Below are 19,869 nucleotides of genomic sequence, written 5' to 3' on the forward strand. Positions count from 1 at the left end.
CACCAGAGACTTAGCAGAGACTTAGGGAGGTCGCTATTGCGTCACCAAACCGGTGACGTTACAGCGATGTCCTTTGCGATGTTGCAGTGTGTAAACCCAGCTTTACAGGGAGAATAATTAGCTAGCTGATTGGAACAGCATCTAGAGGAAGATAGGTTAACTCCTGAAAAAAAGCACATGGTAGTAAGGTGCTATTCGTTCCAAGATACTCAGGTATCTTATGGCTAATTGTGGAAATCTTAAAAGGTCTTGGGTGTTGACTTTAGAAATGCTCCTTCCTTACAAGAAAACCCAGGCATGGCTTAGTAAAGAGGGAGGTGGTCATACGAGATGGGACTAAGGCCCTGCACTGGAGCTAGGATAGTGAGTATCGTCAACGTTTCGGTCCACTTAGATCATGTTTATGAAGGCATTCTGTCATATAGAGAAGTGAGAAGTGAGGGGAAGTAAGAATCTGAATGTTCAGTCTGGATTTGGTAGAAAATATGTCTACCTAGGGGGCTTTAGACATTGTTTTTCTATAGAGAGCTCTTGTTTAATAGCTTTATAGCGGGGGTATAGTTTTGAGTTTAGAGGTTTACTTTTGGAGTCTGTATAGATTGAGGGTATCCCATCTGTGATCTGCATACAAGGATGTTGTTGGAATAAGGGTCTGTATAAAAGGGAATTTTGTCTCTGGTCTGTTTACAGTCTACACAATGGACTGGGCAGGGGTCCCTGTTTTTGAGGAGGTCTTGAATGTGTGTTCTGCATTTATTTTGGGGTTGCTAAGTTGTGACGTGTAATATTTGTGATTCTCAGTGGCATTGGTTTGGGTGGTATCCAATCTATCCTAAACTCTGCAGCCTGATTAATCCATCTCTCTTCTTGCTATTCCTTGGCCTTGCTACTCTCTCAATCCCTTCACTGGCTTCTCATTGCCCAAAGACTCCATTTCAAAACACTAACCATGACATACAAAGCCATCTACAACCTGTCTCCTCCAAACATCTGTGACCCTGTCTCCCAGTACCTACCCGCACGCAACCTCATATTCTCACAAGATCTCCTTCTCTACTCCTCTCTTATCTCCTCTTCCCACAATCCATACAAGATTTCTCCCGTGCCTCCCCCATACTCTGGAACACTCTACTCCAACATATCAGACTCTCTGACAAGCTTACAACGTACAATATCGCTCTGACCATTACACTATTGCAAAACCAGCTCTGTCGTCAGCTACTGTCTACTCACCCCTTACCTGTAGACTGTGAGCCCCCACGGGCAGGGTCCTCTCTCCTCCTATACCAGTCTGATTTTGTAATGTTCATGATTGTTGTACTTGTTTTATGTATACCCTTTTCACTTGTAAAGCACCATGGAATAAATGGCGCTATAATAATAATAATAATAATAATAATAATAATAAACATAAGAAATTTAGTTCTCTTCTTCTGAGTCTCCATGATGAACTCAAGTATGAGGTCCACCACCAGCAGTTAGAGCAGGCAGCGGCCTCTCACCAGTGTTCCCGGCCTGCGGCTGGATAGATCTCAATGTATTAGCATTTTTTATGTGTTAAACTGTTTGATTTCATGTCTCTGCCATAACGCCCACTCAAGTCACTGACATGTACTGAATTATGGCTCAGTGTAATGAAATGCAGAGGGTGGCATATTCCAGTCTAGAAAATTATTGTCAGAATGGATGATTCAACCTTTCACATATTTTGACAAATCTCTCCCGCTGCATTCTGTGTAGCTGACAAACACATATCTAAATCTGTCATTTTTTTTTCTTTTTACTTTTCCCTATTATATCCCCATCAGCCTTAAATCTCAGTGTTAAACATGTCTACAAAAAGCTGCATTTTATGGTGTGTCATACAGATGGGCTCATTTAACCCTTCAGATGTCATAGGTTTGAAGCCAAAATTGTACAACTTTTAGTTAGCTAATTTTTTTTTGTTACTTTTATTTATTTTTGCAATTTTTTTCATAAAATTCAAGATAAAGTCAAGCCAATGATCAAATTAAAAAATAGCAAAGAGGTTTGTAAATCTAATTTATGGAGTCAACCAGCTTAGGGTACATTTAAGGGTACTTTACATGCTGCGACATTGCTAGCGATTGCTAGCGATGTCGAGTGTGATCGCGCCTGCCCCCGTCGTTCGTGCAACATTTGGTGCTCGCTGCCGTAGCGAACATTATCGCTACGGCAGCGTCACATGCACATACCTTGTCAGCGACGTCGCTGTGACCGCTGAACAATCCCTCCTTCAAGGGGGAGGTGCGTTCAGCGTCATAGCGATGTCACTGCGGCGTCACTAAGCGGCCGGCCAATAGAAGCGGCGGGGCGGAGATGAGCGGGACGTAACATCCCGCCCACCTTCTTCCTTCCGAATTGCCGGTGGACGCAGGTAAGGAGATGTTCGTCGTTCCTGCGGTGTCACACATAGCGATATGTGATGCCACAGGAATGACGAACAACATCGTACCTGTGGCAGCAGCAATATTAAGGAAAGGAGCGACGTGTCAACGATCACCGTTTTTGAACGATTTTGTGATCGTTGATAATCGCTCCTTGGTGTCACATGCTGTAATGTCACTACCGGTGCCGGATGTGCGTCACTAACGACGTGACCTCGACAATATATCGGTAGCAATGTCACAGCATGTAAAGCACCCTTTAGGCTAGGCTGATTATTGGGAGCGAGTGTTCCTGCCCCATCCGCAGGACAACAGCCATGACTATTGTAGAAACCACTGGTCAGGAAGAAATGGAAGACTCTGCTCAGAAATGTAACGTGGGTCAAGCTGCAGCTCCCCGCCACAAGATCTGCAGACACAAAGGATGCCATGTCCTCCCTCTCCCTCAGCCCCGACTGCCTGTAGTGATAATGGAGAAGGAAGGAGAGGAAGACTCTTGGTTTATTCACCACAGCACCTTTTAAGAAGCCATAGAGAGGGGATGTATGGTGTTAAGGCCGCTTTACACGCTGCGACATCGCTAGCGATTGCTAGCGATGTCGCGAGCGATAGCACCCGCCCCCGTCGTTGCTGCGATATGTGGTGATCGCTGCCGTAGAGAACATTATCGCTACGGCAGCGTCACATGCACATACCTGTTCTGCGACGTCGCTGTTGATGCTGAACAATCCCTCCTTCAAGGAGGAGATGCGTGCGGCGTCACAGCGACGTCACATGGCAGCCGTCCAATAGAAGCGGAGGGGCGGAGATGAGCGGCCGGAACATGCCGCCCACTCCTTCCTTCCTCTTTGCCAGTGGACGCAGGTAAGGAGATGTTTGTCGTTCCTGCGGTGTCACACATAGCGATGTGTGCTGCCGCAGGAATGATGAACAACATCGTACCTGCACCAGCAACGATATTAAGGAAATAATCGACATGTCAACGAGCAATGATTTTTCACGTTTTTGCGCTCATTGATCGTCGCTCCTTGGTGTCACATGCTGTGATGTTGCTAACGGCGCCGGATGTGCGTCACTAACGACGTGACCCCGACGATATATCGTTAGCGATGTTGCAGCGTGTAAAGTACCCTTTAAACTTTGCCAAATCTTGTTGGTAAAGCCTTTCTGCCTCTAGACTGGTTTCCTGGCCTCCTTTCAGTTCTTTCGTCCAACAGTGTGGGAGCGATAGCTCCAGACTCTTTGCAGTCCAGTAGGAAACAGCATCAGTCTTTGGTGCTGTAAAGAGATGGATGTAGTGACTTGTCTTCCCTTGAAGACATCAGTGCTGTGTATAATGTAAAGTGTGTATTATGTCCTGCTTTATTGTGTAGTGTGAATTGTGATGTGATGGTTATATGTATAATTTGTTGCATTGTAGCGTGAGGAAGCTGAGTTCTGCCAGGCAACACACAGTTATAAAGGCAAGATGGAGTAAAGTGTTGGGACTAACCAACAAAGGCAGGGGCTAGAGTGCAGGGAAAGGCACTGTTTTCCTGTTAGAACGTTAGATAGGGTCCAGAGTGTTACCAGAGTGGACCTAAGGTCTCATTAGTCTGCAAGGCCACGTGATGTGTGTCCCTCCAGCTAGAGGAGACTGGAGAAAGAGATAGCGTGAGAAAGAGGTGACTGGAACACGGTGTGATCCAACAGAGTCAGGTCTGCGGACTAAGAGAATGAGTGACCGAGTGAGACAGGTTCTCAAGTATGATGCTCCACAGCAAGGCCCTAGTTAGTGTACAACTCCTGAAAGTAAGGGACCTGTACAGAATGGAACATGAGATGCAGGATGTACCCTGAGCGGAGGTCCCATAGGCATTAGTAGCATGAAGCTAGAGTCCAGTCATACTAGTACCCATCTGTTTAACACAGAGAACACGATGTAGTACTGTAGGAAGGAAAGAATGAGTCTCATGAACCGTACTGTGATAATCAGCTAGGTTGTTGAGGTGAAATGAAAAAGTCTGTTGGTGAACATACTGAAAGAGAAACATCCAAAAAAAAATGCTATCCCCTGTTTACAGTTGTTACAAAGTTACTCATAAGTAAAAGGCTGTATTTTAAGAACTGGTGGTCTCCATCAGTGAATGAGGCAACATCTGGTCCTGGTCAGCCAAGGTCAATGGACGCATGCTACCTGCACGGGTGTACCACCCTCACGATATAACTCCACACACCCAGCCAAGGCCTCAAATCATGTAGCATGCCAGGGTGCAGAAGACACAGACCTCGCCCATGACTTACCACTCCATGCCATGCTAGAATGCTACCAAGTGGTGGCGACATTAATTATGTATTCTAGCAAATACAGAAAGCATGATTGCTGAAGCTTCCTGATAGCGAGCCAGTGGCTACTGCACCTTGCAGCCGGGTTATACATACTATACTTGGCCCAAGTGGCCCCGTGAATCAGTAGCCCACTGGGTATCTGCCCAGTAGGACAGATTACCAATTCCGGTCTGGCAGTCAAACCATATTATCTAATAAGAATGTTATTGAGCTTAGAAATATGTTCCATTAATTTTTTAACCCAATTAACTAATTAAAGTGCACCAATCACCAAGATTTTCCTATATAACCTAAAGTCAGTGCTATACTGGCACTATCAGGCTGATTCTATACATACCTTTAGTGGTCACTTTGGATGTATAGGCTTTTAAATCCAAGAAAGTAAAGTTTGTAAAATCATCAGCTTGTTGAGTGACAGCAGCTGAGGATCAGATAATATCTGGGGGGGATTCATAATTATCCCTTCCCCCTGTTACTTATGCTAATTATATTATAGAATCAATTTAGTTTGTGACTAACAGGACCTGTGCTGATGTCATACCCATGTGACCTGAAGGGGCGTGGCCTCAGCCAACAAAAAAATATTGCTTTTTGATATCAGCTACGTTGGCTGAAGCCCCGCCCCTTCTGGTCACATGGGTATGACATCAGCTCAGGTCCTGTTAGTCACAAACTAAATTGATTCTATAATATAATTAGCATAAGTAACAGAGAGAGGGGATAACTATGAACACCCCCAGCTATTACCTGATCCTCAGCTGCTGTCACTCAACAAGCTGATGATTTTACAAACTTTACTTTCTTGTGTTTCAAAACCTAAACACCCGAGCTGACCACTACAGGTATGTATAGAATCAGCCTGATAGTGCCAGTATAGCACTGGCTTTAGGATATATAGGAAAATCCTGGTGATTGGTGTGCTTTAACACTACAGCATACAGCAAAAATATAAGAATCGTTAGTTTCTGGACATGATGAAGATACCAATGAACATGTGAGCAATGCACAGCTGCATTAGGTAATAGTTAAAATAAGCAATTAGCTTTGCCTAATCTAGGACTTATTTGACAACTTGGAGATTGATATCTGATTGATGGCTCAGTGTTCTGTGCATTTTCCTGGTAGTTACCCTTAATGACTGGACTAAGAGTACTGGGACATGTGCGAACAGCTTGGAGTCTCACATGTTCTGTTGACCTGAATTTACCATAGGGACAACAAAACTATTATGAGTATATTCTCTGTCCGAAATATTATTTATCCTTTGGACATTGGACATTCTCTAAATAAACCTATGAAAAATTAATCAATTTTTTAAAAAGTTCACCAAAATTATATATCTAAAAGCCCAGCTTTGTCATGGAAACAGAATATAGAGGATCGCCGTATGGTTTTATCTTAACATCATACTTAATCATTTTACATTCAGTGGCTTAGCAAGAAATAAGGGACATACTGTGTAACTACATAAGACTTTTTTGTAGTCTGTGACTATGGAGACGCTTAGGGGCAGTTTGCACACTACGACATCGCAGGTGCGATGTCGGTGGGGTCAAATCGAAAGTGACGCACATCTGGCGTCGCTCTCAACATCGTAGTGTGTAAATCCTTTATGATACGATTAGCGAGCGCAAAAGCATCGTAATCGTATCATTGGTGTAGCGTCGGTCATTTCCATTAATTGGGAAATACCGATGTTACGATGTTGTTCCTCGTTCCTGCGGCAGCACACATCGCTGTGTGTGAAGCCACAGGAGCGAGGAACATCTCCTACCTGCGTCCTGCGGCTCACGCCGTCTATGCGGAAGGAAGGAGGTGGGCGGGATGTTTACGTCCCGCTCATCTCCGCCCCTCCGCTTCTATTGGCCGCCTGCCGTGTGACATTGCTATGATGCCGCACGACCTGTCCCCTTAATAAGGAGGCGGTTCGCCGGCCAGAGCGACGTCGCAGGGCAGGTGAGTGCATGTGAAGCTGCCGTAGCGATAATGTTCGCTACGGCAGCTATCACCATGATATAGCAGCTGTGACGGGGGCGGGGACTATCGCGCACGGCATCGCAGCATCTGCTTGCGATGTCGTAGTGTGCAAAGTGCCCCTTAGACTTGCATAGGAGCAGTATAAACAAAATGAAATGCAATTTTTAATCATGACTGTTTACAATTTGCTTCATTTCTCATTTTTGAGATGCATTACATCAATAAAGAAAGAATGTTTGTGAATGTTGATATGGGAAGATAAATGGGGAGGTCCATCCAACAAGATACAGGCTACAGCTGAAAGCAGTGGTTTACATCCAGTATCTAAAAAGACACATCTGGAGGTTTTTTCACTATCTGTCATTAAATCAGAATCAGACCAGAATGAGAGAGACAGAGAGAGAGAGAGAGACAGAGAGAGAGAGAGAGAGAATGTTTTAAGGCATTTTTATTACTTTCTGTAAAGTCAAATGTTTACATACACTAAGAGTACTATGCCTTTAAACAATATGGGACAGTCCATATGATGATGTCATATCTTTGGACGCTTCTGATAGGTTAAGTGGCAACATCTGAGTTAATTACAGACACACCTGTGGATGTGTTTTAATGCACACCTGACACACACTGCTTCATTATGCAGCATCATGGGAAAGTCAAAAGAAATCAGCCAAGATCTCAGGAACAGAATTGTGGACTTGCACAAGTCTGGTTCATCCTTGGGTGTAATGTCCAGATACCTGAGGGTGCCTCGTCCATCTGTACAAACAATTAGATGCAAGTAAAAACAAAATGGGAATGTCCAGCCATCATGCTCAGGAAGGAGATGGGTTCTGTGTACCAGAGATGAATATGTTTTGGTCAGACATGTGCATATCAACCCAAGAACAAAAGCAAAAGACCGTATAAAGATACTGGCGGAATCTGGTAAAATTGTGTCATAATCCACAGTGAAACCAGTACTGTATCAACATGGGCTGAAAGGCCACTCTGTCAGGAAGAAGCCAAAACTCCAAAAGAAACATAAAAAATGCCAGATTATTGTTTGCAAATGCATACAGGAACAAAGACCTTAATTTTTGGAGACATTTCCTGTGGTCTGACAAAACTAAACTTGAACTGTTTGGACATAATGACCATAGTTACGTTTCGATGAAAAAGGGAGAAGCTATGAAGCCTAGGAACACCAACCCTACTGTGAAACACGGGTGTGGAAGCATCATGTTGTGGGGTTGTTTTGCTGCAGGAGGGACTGGTGCACTTCACAAAATATATGGCATCATGTGGAAAGAATATTATGTGGCAATACTGAAGCAACATATCAAGACCTCAGCTTCGAGACTCGCAGCATACTGCCAAACTGGCTACAAAGTGGCTTAAGGATAAGAAGGTCAATATTTTGGAGTCACCATCACAAAGCCCTGATATCAATCCTATTGAAAATTTATGGGCAAAGCTCAAAAGGCGAGCAAGACGACCTACAGACATGGCTCAGTTACACCCCTTCTGTCAGAAGGAATGGGCCCAAATTCCTACCAACTATTGTGAGAAGCTTGTGGAATCATATCCAAAACGTTTGATCCAAGTCACACAGTGTTAAGGTCCAGTCACACTAAACAACTTACCAGCGATCCCAACAACGATAGGGATCGCTGGTAAGTTGCTAGGAGGTTGCTGGTGAGATGTCACACTGCGACGCTCCAGCGATCCCACCAGCAACCTGACCTGGCAGGGATCGCTGGAGCGTCGCTACACAAGTTGCTGGTGAGCTCACCAGCAACCAGTGACCAGCCCCCAGCGCCGCGGGGAAGATGCTGCGCTTGGTAACTAAGGTAAATATCGGGTAACCAACCCGATATTTACCTTGGTTACCAGCGCACGCAGCTACACGTGCAGAGAGCAGGGAGCCGCGCACACTGCTTAGCGCTGGCTCCCTGCTCTCCTAGTTACAGTACACATCGGGTTAATTACCCGATGTGTGCTGCAGCTACATGTGCACGGAGCAGGGAGCAGCGCACAATGCTTAGCGCTGGTGTCGCGGGCGGGGAGGAGGGTGTCAGCACACCGCGCTCACCCCTTCTGCTCGGGTCCGGCAGTTGCTCCTGGTGGCTCGAGCTGCGGGCCGGATCCCGGGGTGTCTCGAGCGACACTCCTCGCCCGTGAGTGAAAGGGGGGTGTTTGATGGGGTTATAGTTCGTGACGCCACCCACGGTTGTGGTGATGGCACCACCGCTGCTCAGTGTGGGGGTCCCGGGGATGGTGATGGGAGCAGCCAGGTGTTGTGTTGCCCCCTCCGTGGGTAGGGGTTGGTGATCCCGGGGCCCGGTGAAGAGATGTAAAGTGTAGGGCCTGGAGGGCGCAGGGACGCGGGGGCAGCGCTGTGCCTTGCGGCACTGTGGTACTCACTCAGCCTGAGACACGGACACAGTTTGTACGGTAAACCAACGGCTGGTAGGACGGTCCCACAGACGGCTGCACCTGCACTCCCGGTAGGTGACGGTGACGTCTCTCTTCCTTGCACCTGTGTTGTCTGATGGTATCGGTGGATTCCCTCCGGTTACCCGCTCCCCGACTGCAATCTGGGCCGGAGGAGCTCTACACTTTGCCCGCAGGCGCTGGCCCTGGGGAAACTGGTGCCTTGGCGGTGGCGGTGTCTCCCCGGTAATGGTCGGGCTGTTGCCGTCAATCGGGACTTTGTTGCTGGGGGATCTACGTCCCCTTCACTGACGGATTCGGCAAATTGGGCGACTCCTAGCCTTGCCGGGGTCCGAGAGGCCCCTGCCCTGGTGCTGACTGTCCTTCGGAACACTGCTCCAGACCACCGGGCACACAGCCAACGGGGTCCTTCCAGGAACTTCCGAACCGTCCCACTCCGGACAGTCACCGCCGTCGCTGACCTTGCTGTTCTAGCCCTACACACAGCTGGGCTCTCAGGCTTTGCACTTTCTCTGCGCTGTCTCCACTTCTTGCTTTTCTCCTTTTCCACTTTCCTTTCCTTACTTTCACTTCTTGTTGTTTACTCTAGCCCCTGCCTGGGCTACTCCTCACTCCTTCCACTTCCTCCTCCCTGACTGAACTCTTACATGTCCCTCACTGGACTTCACTCTTGCCCTCCCCGGGCTAATCTGCCTGGTTACTTCCTGCCTCCAGAGTTGTGAGCTCCTTGGTGGGCGGAGCCAACCGCCTGGCCCACCCCCTGGTGTGCATCAACAGACTCTTGGAGGGAGGCAACAAGGATTTCTGGTTAGCAGGTGTGCCTACCTGGAGTGTGGGGTGTGGTGGTGTTGTTACCCGTGTCCCCTGGCTTGCCCAGGGCGACACATTCCCCCTTAGCAAAATGCAGACCGTCCGCGGGCTGCCGTCCTACACCGGTTTTATTTTTCTGCAAAAAGGGGATAACAGGGTTAAACAAAACATACATGACATTTTTAATAAACTCTTCCCAAGACGGGAGGCACATTTACTTTTAACGTTACAACGGTGTACGGTCACGGTTTCCGCTCTCTCCCACCCAAGCAACCTGGCCCTGATGCTGCCCCTAAAGCCCAGGCAACACCCCTTGACCCACAGTCCAGCACAAGTCACCCGAGCGGGATCTGTCCTTCCCTCCAGAGGGTAGCCACCGGTCCCTTTGGTGGCTGGGCCCTGGCCTGCTCTGCTCAGGGCCCTCCCTCCAACCTGCCTCTCCGGAGGCGGCATTGCGGAAACGGTAGCGGTACCCAACATATTTACAAGCCACTAACGTTTGTGGTTGCCCTGCAGAGTTCACGGGCTTGTCCATGGATAGTTCCCATGCATTTTTAAACTTTGAACGGTCCCCACGGGGACAACGGTGCCGGCTCCTGCCGGTTGCTAATCACAAAGCAAATCTGGTGAAAACTCGGTTCAATCATTTTCTTCTTATCATTTTTCAAAACTTTCAACAAACTTAACTTCAGTGGTGGTCCCAACGGGGGACGGTGCAACGGGCATCCGCTGCCCTACTCCGGTCCTGCTGCTGCTTCATCCGAGGGAGGGGGTGCAGAGCTCACCTTGCTCTCCGGGCTGCCCTTCCGCTTTACATCCAGGGCAAACCACCCCCTCTCTCCGCAGTGCCGGGTGTAACGCACCATGTCCCCTGATAATAGATTGCGGCCAGGATGCTCTTCGGGCAGGTGAGCATGCACATCCCGCCGGGCTACAAACACCTCGGCCTCCAGGCCCGGTTCGTATATGAACCCGTAGCCCCGGCGGATATCAAACCGCCTCACCTGCCCCTCGTAGAACGGGCCCCGGACACGGAAGGTCGCTTGCCGCAGGTTCTCCTTTTCCCGGATGGCTCGGGCTACCAGCTCGGCTTTCCTCCGCTCCCTCTCCGCGATCTCCAGGCCCAGCTTGGTCGGCTCCCTGTCCCAGTATGGTTCCGGCGCACGGGTTGAGCCCCGCGGGACATCCAGTACGTTACCCACTGTCAGGAAGGTGGGCGGCGTATCCCGCGGTGTCATGGCCTTGGGCGCTGCCTTGCAGCAACAACCCGGCGCCACCTCAGCCGAGGTGTGGGGGATGGGCACAGGGGCTTTCCGCAGTTGGGCCTTCGGCTCGGAGCGAGTCATCGGCTCCGGCTCGGGGAACTGCTCGGGGACTGTCTCTGGCACAATCTTCGGGGCCTTCCATGGCAATGCCTCCGGTTTGCTTCGGGCTCCGGCTACAGGTCGGTCCGCTGGGGCGGACGGGCTGGGTATCGCTACCGGTTGCGGTGGCAGCGGGCCTAGTGGCGGGGTCACGGCCTCCGAGACGGGTGGCGAGGGAGGCAACGGGGGGAGAGGGCTTGGACCGGGTCCCTCAGCCGCAGCGACCGGTCCCTCCGGGACATAGGGGCGTGGGTCACTCACCCTCCCTTCCTCCGCTTCCTCCTCGCGTCTCCGCACGGCTGCCAAAACGTCCACCATGTCGGTCTCCCACTCCTCCAGGAGGAGCTGCATCTTGACCTGCAGCCTTAGATGGAGCTGCGCGGTCCGGATCTCCACCCACGCTGCGGTTCCCGGTGCGGGGGCCACGGTGTTTCGGGACGGCATCCACATGGTATCTTCACTGTTGGCTTCTAGGAACGGTTTTCTGGCAAGGTCCTGGCGTCCTTGCTTTTATAGCGGCGACTACATGCCGCCAGCCGCCATCGCGTCCCCCTTAGCTCTTTCCGGCCCCTCCTCTTTCGGGGCGGGGTCTCGGCCTTCGCGCCTCTACTGCTCGAGAAGACGCTCGAGCGGGAACTTTTCGCGCCAAAGATGGCGGCTTCTGAAATTTTTCTGCCGGATACCTCCGGCTGTAACAAGGCGCACCTCTACCTGACGGCAGAGCGGTAAGATCCTGTTCGTGACGCCAAGTTGTCGCGGGCGGGGAGGAGGGTGTCAGCACACCGCGCTCACCCCTTCTGCTCGGGTCCGGCAGTTGCTCCTGGTGGCTCGAGCTGCGGGCCGGATCCCGGGGTGTCTCGAGCGACACTCCTCGCCCGTGAGTGAAAGGGAGGTGTTTGATGGGGTTATAGTTCGTGACGCCACCCACGGTTGTGGTGATGGCACCACCGCTGCTCAATGTGGGGGTCCCGGGGATGGTGATGGGAGCAGCCAGGTGTTGTGTTGCCCCCTCCGTGGGTAGGGGTTGGTGATCCCGGGGCCCGGTGAAGAGATGTAAAGTGTAGGGCCTGGAGGGCGCAGGGACGCGGGGGCAGCGCTGTGCCTTGCGGCACTGTGGTACTCACTCAGCCTGAGACACGGACACAGTTTGTACGGTAAACCAACGGCTGGTAGGACGGTCCCACAGACGGCTGCACCTGCACTCCCAGTAGGTGATGGTGACGTCTCTCTTCCTTGCACCTGTGTTGTCTGATGGTATCGGTGGATTCCCTCCGGTTACCCACTCCCCGACTGCAATCTGGGCCGGAGGAGCTCTACACTTTGCCCGCAGGCGCTGGCCCTGGGGAAACTGGTGCCTTGGCGGTGGCGGTGTCTCCCCGGTAATGGTCGGGCTGTTGCCGTCAATCGGGACTTTGTTGCTGGGGGATCTACGTCCCCTTCACTGACGGATTCGGCAAATTGGGCGACTCCTAGCCTTGCCGGGGTCCGAGAGGCCCCTGCCCTGGTGCTGACTGTCCTTCGGAACACTGCTCCAGACCACCGGGCACACAGCCAACGGGGTCCTTCCAGGAACTTCCGAACCGTCCCACTCCGGACAGTCACCGCCGTCGCTGACCTTGCTGTTCTAGCCCTACACACAGCTGGGCTCTCAGGCTTTGCACTTTCTCTGCGCTGTCTCCACTTCTTGCTTTTCTCCTTTTCCACTTTCCTTTCCTTACTTTCACTTCTTGTTGTTTACTCTAGCCCCTGCCTGGGCTACTCCTCACTCCTTCCACTTCCTCCTCCCTGACTGAACTCTTACATGTCCCTCACTGGACTTCACTCTTGCCCTCCCCGGGCTAATCTGCCTGGTTACTTCCTGCCTCCAGAGTTGTGAGCTCCTTGGTGGGCGGAGCCAACCGCCTGGCCCACCCCCTGGTGTGCATCAACAGACTCTTGGAGGGAGGCAACAAGGATTTCTGGTTAGCAGGTGTGCCTACCTGGAGTGTGGGGTGTGGTGGTGTTGTTACCCGTGTCCCCTGGCTTGCCCAGGGCGACACACTGGCTCCCTGCTCTCCTAGCTACAGCACACATCGGGTTAATTAACCCGATGTGTCCTGCAGCTACATGTGCACAGAGCAGGAGCCGGCACTGACAGTGAGAGCGGCGGAGGCTGGTAACAAAGGTAAATATCGGGTAACCAAGGACAGGGCTTCTTGGTTACCCAATGTTTACTGTGGTTACCAGCCTCCGCAGAAGCCGGCTCCTGCTGCCTGCACATTTAGTTGTTGCTGTCTCGCTATCACACACAGCGATGTGTGCTTCACAGCGGGACAGCAACAACTAAAAAATGACCCAGGACATTCAGCAACAACCAACGACCTCACAGCAGGGGCCAGGTTGTTGCTGGATGTCACACACAGCGACATCACTAGCAACATCGCTGCTACGTCACAAAAGTTGTTCGTTAGCAGCGATGTTGCTAGCGATGTTGCTTAGTGTGACGGGGCCTTAAGGGCAATGGCACCAAATACTAATTAAATGTATGTAAACTTTTGACTTTGCAGAAAGTAATAAAAATGCCTTAAAACATTCTCTCTCTCATTCTGGCATTTGGCAAATATAAATAATTTTGGTTTCTAATTGTCCTAAAACAGGAAAGATTTATTCTGATTTCATGTCAGATAGTGAGAAAAACATGCAGATGTGTCTTTTTATATAGTCTATGTAAACTTCTGGTTTCAACTGTATATATGATCATTTAAGAATAAGTAAATATACAATCAAATATGTGATGACTCGGCATCAAAAAGAAATATCTGGCCAGTTATGTGAGGGTGAACCATTGTTAAGTTTGCCAGATGTACTGTTCCTTTTTTCGGTGAGTCAGGTGACATGAGCCATTGTTTCATGTTGGACTTTCCAGTGACCTTTTGTATGCTAACTTGTGGAATGCCTGATGACTGCAGATTGCATCAGCACCCTGTAGGGTAATAGTCTGCATCATTTAGAGGACAATTGAACTAGCGAACAAAGAGGGAACAGCCATGATTATCTTCCCCAAAATTCTGGACACAATGCCCTGAAATGGGAGCTGATGGATATAAAAAGGGGACTGCTCCTATCATCAGTGACTCTACAGGACTTCAGCCTAGGGACAGTGTTTTCAACTGGTGGATAACAGAAGTGCTCCACTACCCAACACTGAGTCCGCAAATTAATTTGGAGAACCCAGGTTGGGACTATCCGATCACTTGGCCACATACCTTGCTGCATTTGGTCGGTTTCCTACTCTTGCTGCTATCTCTCCTCAGTAGGTAGTGGTAGGGTAGTGGCCTTGGATGCCCTGAAGTTGTGGTGGTCCCAATACCTTGCAAGTTAGTGGAAGTGTGAGACTGTCACTTGCACCATCTCTTGTCCTTGTTATAGGAATGTACTGTTGTACTGTTATACAGTTGTATGTTGAAAATCCAATAAAGTCTTAATGGAGTGTCATTCACTCACACTGTTTTGTCTAAATAGTGTTCTGCCCAAGGGGAAGGAGTATTGACATTCCGTAAACTAAGTCCCTTTCCAGGCAGTCTTTCAAAAGCCAGGCAAGCGGACAAGAACACCCCTGACCCTTGACTCCACGAAATCGTTTTAATGGGAACCTGTCACTTGATTCATGCTGCCCAAGCCACATTTGCCAAATTATAGCCTTTCTCTGAAATGCTCTGGTGTTTCAGAGAAAATACAGTTAGAATTGGAGAACAAAAGAATATACAACACTAGTCTGGTGCCGCACCCTGATGGCTTTTCTAGTGCTGGCCCAGGTCATTTACAGATTTCTCACTATGGGATGGACCTGTTAATCAACAAGAGTGGCACAGAGAGAAGTCAACTGGCGGTGGTGCCGGACTAGTCTCGTCTCCGTATGGTCTCCAGCCGGATCTTCTAATCATATTATCTCTGAAACATCATAGAATTTCAGAGAGACATATACCCTTGTGAAGCCATTCATGCTACTTATGGTTTGGGCAGCATGTATTGAGTGACAAGTACCCTTTAAAATCATTTTAAGTTATGAAAGGAATAAAAAGACATTTCTTACCCGTCCAAATATTTCTGGCAAACCCAAGACTTGACCGGTAAATACTCCCACACATATTAGTATCGCTGTGATCTGCCCCAGAGACCCACGGATCCTCTTCGGTGATATTTCATTAAGATACATTGGGAGAGTGCTGAGAGCAATACCTGAAATAATGTCAACATTTCATCAGCAAAGATCTGTATGTTATTTATTATACTATTGTGAGTAATATTGATTATATATATAAAATTATTATCACATTATTTTTTTTTCATGGGCAAAAAACATGTAACATGTTATTAGACTTTACTTAAGGCTACTTTACATACTGCAATATCGGTCCCGATATCGCTAGTGTGGGTACCCGCCCCCATCTGTTGCGCAACACGGGCATATCGCTGCCCGTGCCGCACAACATCGCCCAGAGCCGTCACACATACTTACCTGTCCGGCGATGTCGCTGTGACCGGCGAACCGCCTCCTTTCTAAGGGGGCGGTCCGTGCGGCGTCACAGCGATGTCACTGAAACGTCACTGAACCACCGCCCAATAGCAGCGGAGGGGCGGAGATGAGCGGGACGTAACATCCCGCCCACCTCCTTCCTTCTGCATAGCAGCCGGGAGGCAGGTAAGGGGAGCTTCCTCGTTCCTGCGGCGTCACACGCAGCGATGTGTGCTGCCGCAGGAACGAGGAACAACTTCGTTACTGCTGCAGTAACGATTTTTAAGAATGGACCCCCATGTCGCCAATTAGCGATTTTGCATGTTTTTGCAACGATGCAAAATCGCTTATCGGTGTCACACGCAACGGCATCGCTAATGCGGCCGGATGTGCGTCACAAATTCCGTGACCCCAACGACTCCGCATTAGCGATGTCGCAGCGTGTAAAGCCCCCTTTAGTCCAAGATCTTATTTCATGATAATCTTTCAGCATAAACAGGCTGCCAATCACCCGATGAATGAGACCGATGCTCGATCATTGGGCGAAATTATTTATTAAGCAGCACAAATGATCATTGTTCTCGATGTGCATCATCCATTGTAAACAGGACTTAGGTGGGCTTTACACGTTGTGATATCGCTTCCGAAATATCGTCGGGGTCACGTCGTTAGTGACACACATCCGGCGCCGGTAGCGACATCGCAACGTGTAAATCCTAGGTGCGACGATGAACGAGCACAGAATCGTACAATATCGCTGATCTGTGTAATGTCGTTCATTTCCATAATGTCGGTTCGACCACAGGTACGATGTTGTTTGTCGTTCCTGCGGCAGCACACATCGCTGTGTGTAAACCCGCAGGAGCGACAAACATCTCATTACCTGTATACACCGGCAATGCGGAAGGGAGAAGGTGGACGGATGTTATGTCCCGCTCATCTCTGCCCCTCCGCTTCTATTGGCCGGCCGATTAGTGACGTCGTGGTGACATCACTGTGACGCTGAATGCACCTCCCCCTTGAAGGAGGGATTGTTCGGCGGTCACAACGACGTCGCCGAGCAGGTATATGAGTTTGAAGCTGCCGTAGCGATAATGTTCGCTACGGCAGCTATCACCACATATCGCATGTGCGACCGGGGCGGCTGCTATCACGCTGGACATCACTAGAAATTGCTAGCGATGTCGCAACGTGTAAAGCCCGCCTTACACTGCTGAGAACCATGGCAGCCTATGTGTACTAAGTGATCTATTACAGAGCACATACATCACATTGCACTGTTTGAGTTTTACCAACCAAAAAATCATATACACCATTATGTTTAATCCAAATGGGTGAATAACTAAATGGGCGTATGGGATGTAAGCACTAACTCCATAACAATTAGCAAAAATCAGAGAAACAAGAAATATAACATGCAAGTACATTTACTTAAATATCAAATTGTAAATTGAATGTCAAAGTAACAAGGACAAACAGAAAAAAAAAGTAGATGAATACAATTTCATAAAAATAGCAAAAATATCTTTACATAGTATAAGGTCAGCAGGTGGATAATTGTATAAAAAATAGTGGCTAGATATAAATGGAATCCTGCATATATTAGTATTAAAGTGCATGTGCATACATGGTCACTGAATGCCAAGATCAACTTTAGGAAATCCTATACAGCGATGTTGTCATAAAGGCAGTGGTGGTTCAGTATATATCAACTCATTAGTGCATTAGCTATAAAGTGTCTTTAAAATTTCCATCCCAAACATCTTGTATATTCCCTGAGGAAGCTGTCTCTACTAATTGGCATACCTAAAACAAAGAAAGCGAAACGTACGTTGAAGTATCTCTTTATGTTGTGGGTAGAGGTTGATGGCATTTTATCCTTTCCTAAAGCGATTTTTGAGGTTGTGTGGTTGGTTTGGGATGGGAATTGAAGAGTTTGGAGAAGAGTGTGGGCTGGAGATAAGGGTAGCTCCAGCAGTGAAGTTCAAGTTGAACGGTACTAGGGTAGGAGTCCTGGTGCCACTGGCTAGGAGGCAGACGGTGGTCAGCAGGAGACGGGAAGACGGCTCGGCAGAACCGAGGTGGACCGGGACACAGTTGCAGCCCGCTGGTACCGACACGGTGAACCGACCCGGAAACCGTAGCACAAAGGGGGGTACTCGAACCCTGAAGCCAAGACCAGAACCAACTGGAGCTGGTTAATTAACCAATTGAGGCCAGGACTAGAGGTCCTGTCCCACCCAAAGTCCTTCATAGAAGACAACAGCCCACCGATTAGGGATAAGAGGTCACCGCCAGGGACCATAGATCCCACGGGCCAGCATCTGCGGGCACGGTTCCTTAGGCCACATCCAGCCGGGAGCGGACTCCTGTGTTTCACACTAGGAAAGTCCACCTTACACACAGCAGTGCAGGAAAAGGATACAGACTACCAGCCGGGTGGGGGACAAGAACGCAACCAGCCGCAGCACCGGCCACCATCACCTTGGTTTACCAGAGACTTGTGTGTTTTACTAACAGTGAGTACACCAGCACCCCCTGCAGTCGCCATCCCCTGCACACCCCAACTGGGTCCCGGGGCCACCATCCCTACCCACGGAGGGGTTAACAGCTTGCTGCACAACATCTCCCCCGGGTCCCCCGTAACAGCAGCGGTGGTGTCCCACCTCACCACACACCGTGGGTGGCATCACGAACTTAATACGGTCCAGCCCGTACATCTACGTCCCCCCATTTATTCGGCGTGTCCGCGAGACCCCCTGGTCCGGAGACCCTTGAGCTTCCACCCCTGAAGGCCCGGATCCAAGCAGCAACCGGCTGCTGGCACAGGGGTGGCACACCACGAAACTTGGCATTACGAACAGGATACTTACCCATCCATTTACCTTGTGGAAGTGCGCCTTGTATTGGACAGTCAATATCCGTTGCAAAATTTTCAGAAGTCGCCATTTTGCCACCATTTTTGGGTGCGAAAACTACAGCCTAGCGTCTTCTTCCCCGAGAAAAGGGTGCGAATGCCAAAGCCCCGCCCCCTGGGAACGCGGCCGGAAAGCGAGCCCGGAAGTCGCAAAACAAAACTAACAGGCTTGAGAAAGAAATGCTGGCAAAAGACCAAGGGGGAGCAGCGGGAAGATGTCTGCTCCTAAACCTGATGCTGGCCCCGCACCGACCGCTGGAGCGGCGGCGTCCGCAAATGAGGCAGTCAGTGAGGAAGCTGAAGCTCCCGCTCTGGTCACAGGAGCGGTGGACCCATGGGCTCCGGTAGTGACTCCCCGTGTAGCAGCTGGTGGTGACCCGCCTGCCACAGAAAGGATGACGGCTCCGGCAGTCCGCCCAGCCACAACGGGAATGGCGTCCAGCTCGGAGTCGGAGGAGATGGATGACGGCGGCTCCGGGGGTGATACGGAGTCCGTTTCGGAGGATGAAGCCCTCACCGCCATTGGGGGTATGATAATACCGATCTGTAGATACTGCAGACAACCTGGGCACTTTGCCGGCGCGTGCTCTGAGAATGCCCGGTTTTAAAAGGAGCTCGCCCCAAGTTTTAAAGTTTGAAGTTGAAATTGCAAGTTTGATGTTTATGGGCTGGCACCCCTGTTGATCGTCCTCATGTTCCAGGAGGAGGCCATCTGCACAGCAGGTGGGGGGTGGCAAGGCAGGTAAAGAGTTAAATGGCACAGTGCTCCATTCTTGTTGAACGTCTACACCCCTGCAAGTTCCAAGTGAAGAGGCCATCTGGGGTCGGAGCCCCAGGTGGATAATGGAGCCCGGTCCGGAGGAGCAGTCGTACCCGCACCGTCGGCAGCTGAAGATAGAGTCTTTTGGACAGTGCCGCCCGTGAGCGAAGGTGGCATTGGGGACTCATGCTGTCCAGTGGTGGCCCGGGGAAAAAGCTGCAAGAGGAGGCTGTTCCGGCAGCAGAGTTAAATGTTACAATTGACCAACCTTCTCACCAAGCCGCAGTCTCTGGAGAGGCTGATTGGAGGATGGGCCTGCGGTAGAGTCGGCCGAGGCCCTGTCACCAGCAAAACCAGTGACTACCCTCCGGGTC

The 19,869-nt window shown here is 49.9% G+C and overlaps 1 protein-coding gene across 3 annotated transcripts in view; it reads right to left on the minus strand.

The window, feature by feature from the left end:
• Nucleotides 1-19,869, minus strand: part of SLC2A9 (solute carrier family 2 member 9) — a 644,894-nt gene that overhangs the window by 458,040 nt on the left and 166,985 nt on the right. For all 3 annotated transcript variants that reach the window (XM_075346888.1, XM_075346889.1, XM_075346890.1), the window contains one exon: nucleotides 15,396-15,541. In XM_075346888.1, the coding sequence (XP_075203003.1) occupies nucleotides 15,396-15,541 (146 nt within the window). The remainder of the gene's footprint in view (nucleotides 1-15,395; nucleotides 15,542-19,869) is intronic.

This window comes from Anomaloglossus baeobatrachus, chromosome 1 (assembly GCF_048569485.1).
Source record: "Anomaloglossus baeobatrachus isolate aAnoBae1 chromosome 1, aAnoBae1.hap1, whole genome shotgun sequence".
NCBI lineage: Eukaryota > Metazoa > Chordata > Amphibia > Anura > Aromobatidae > Anomaloglossus > Anomaloglossus baeobatrachus.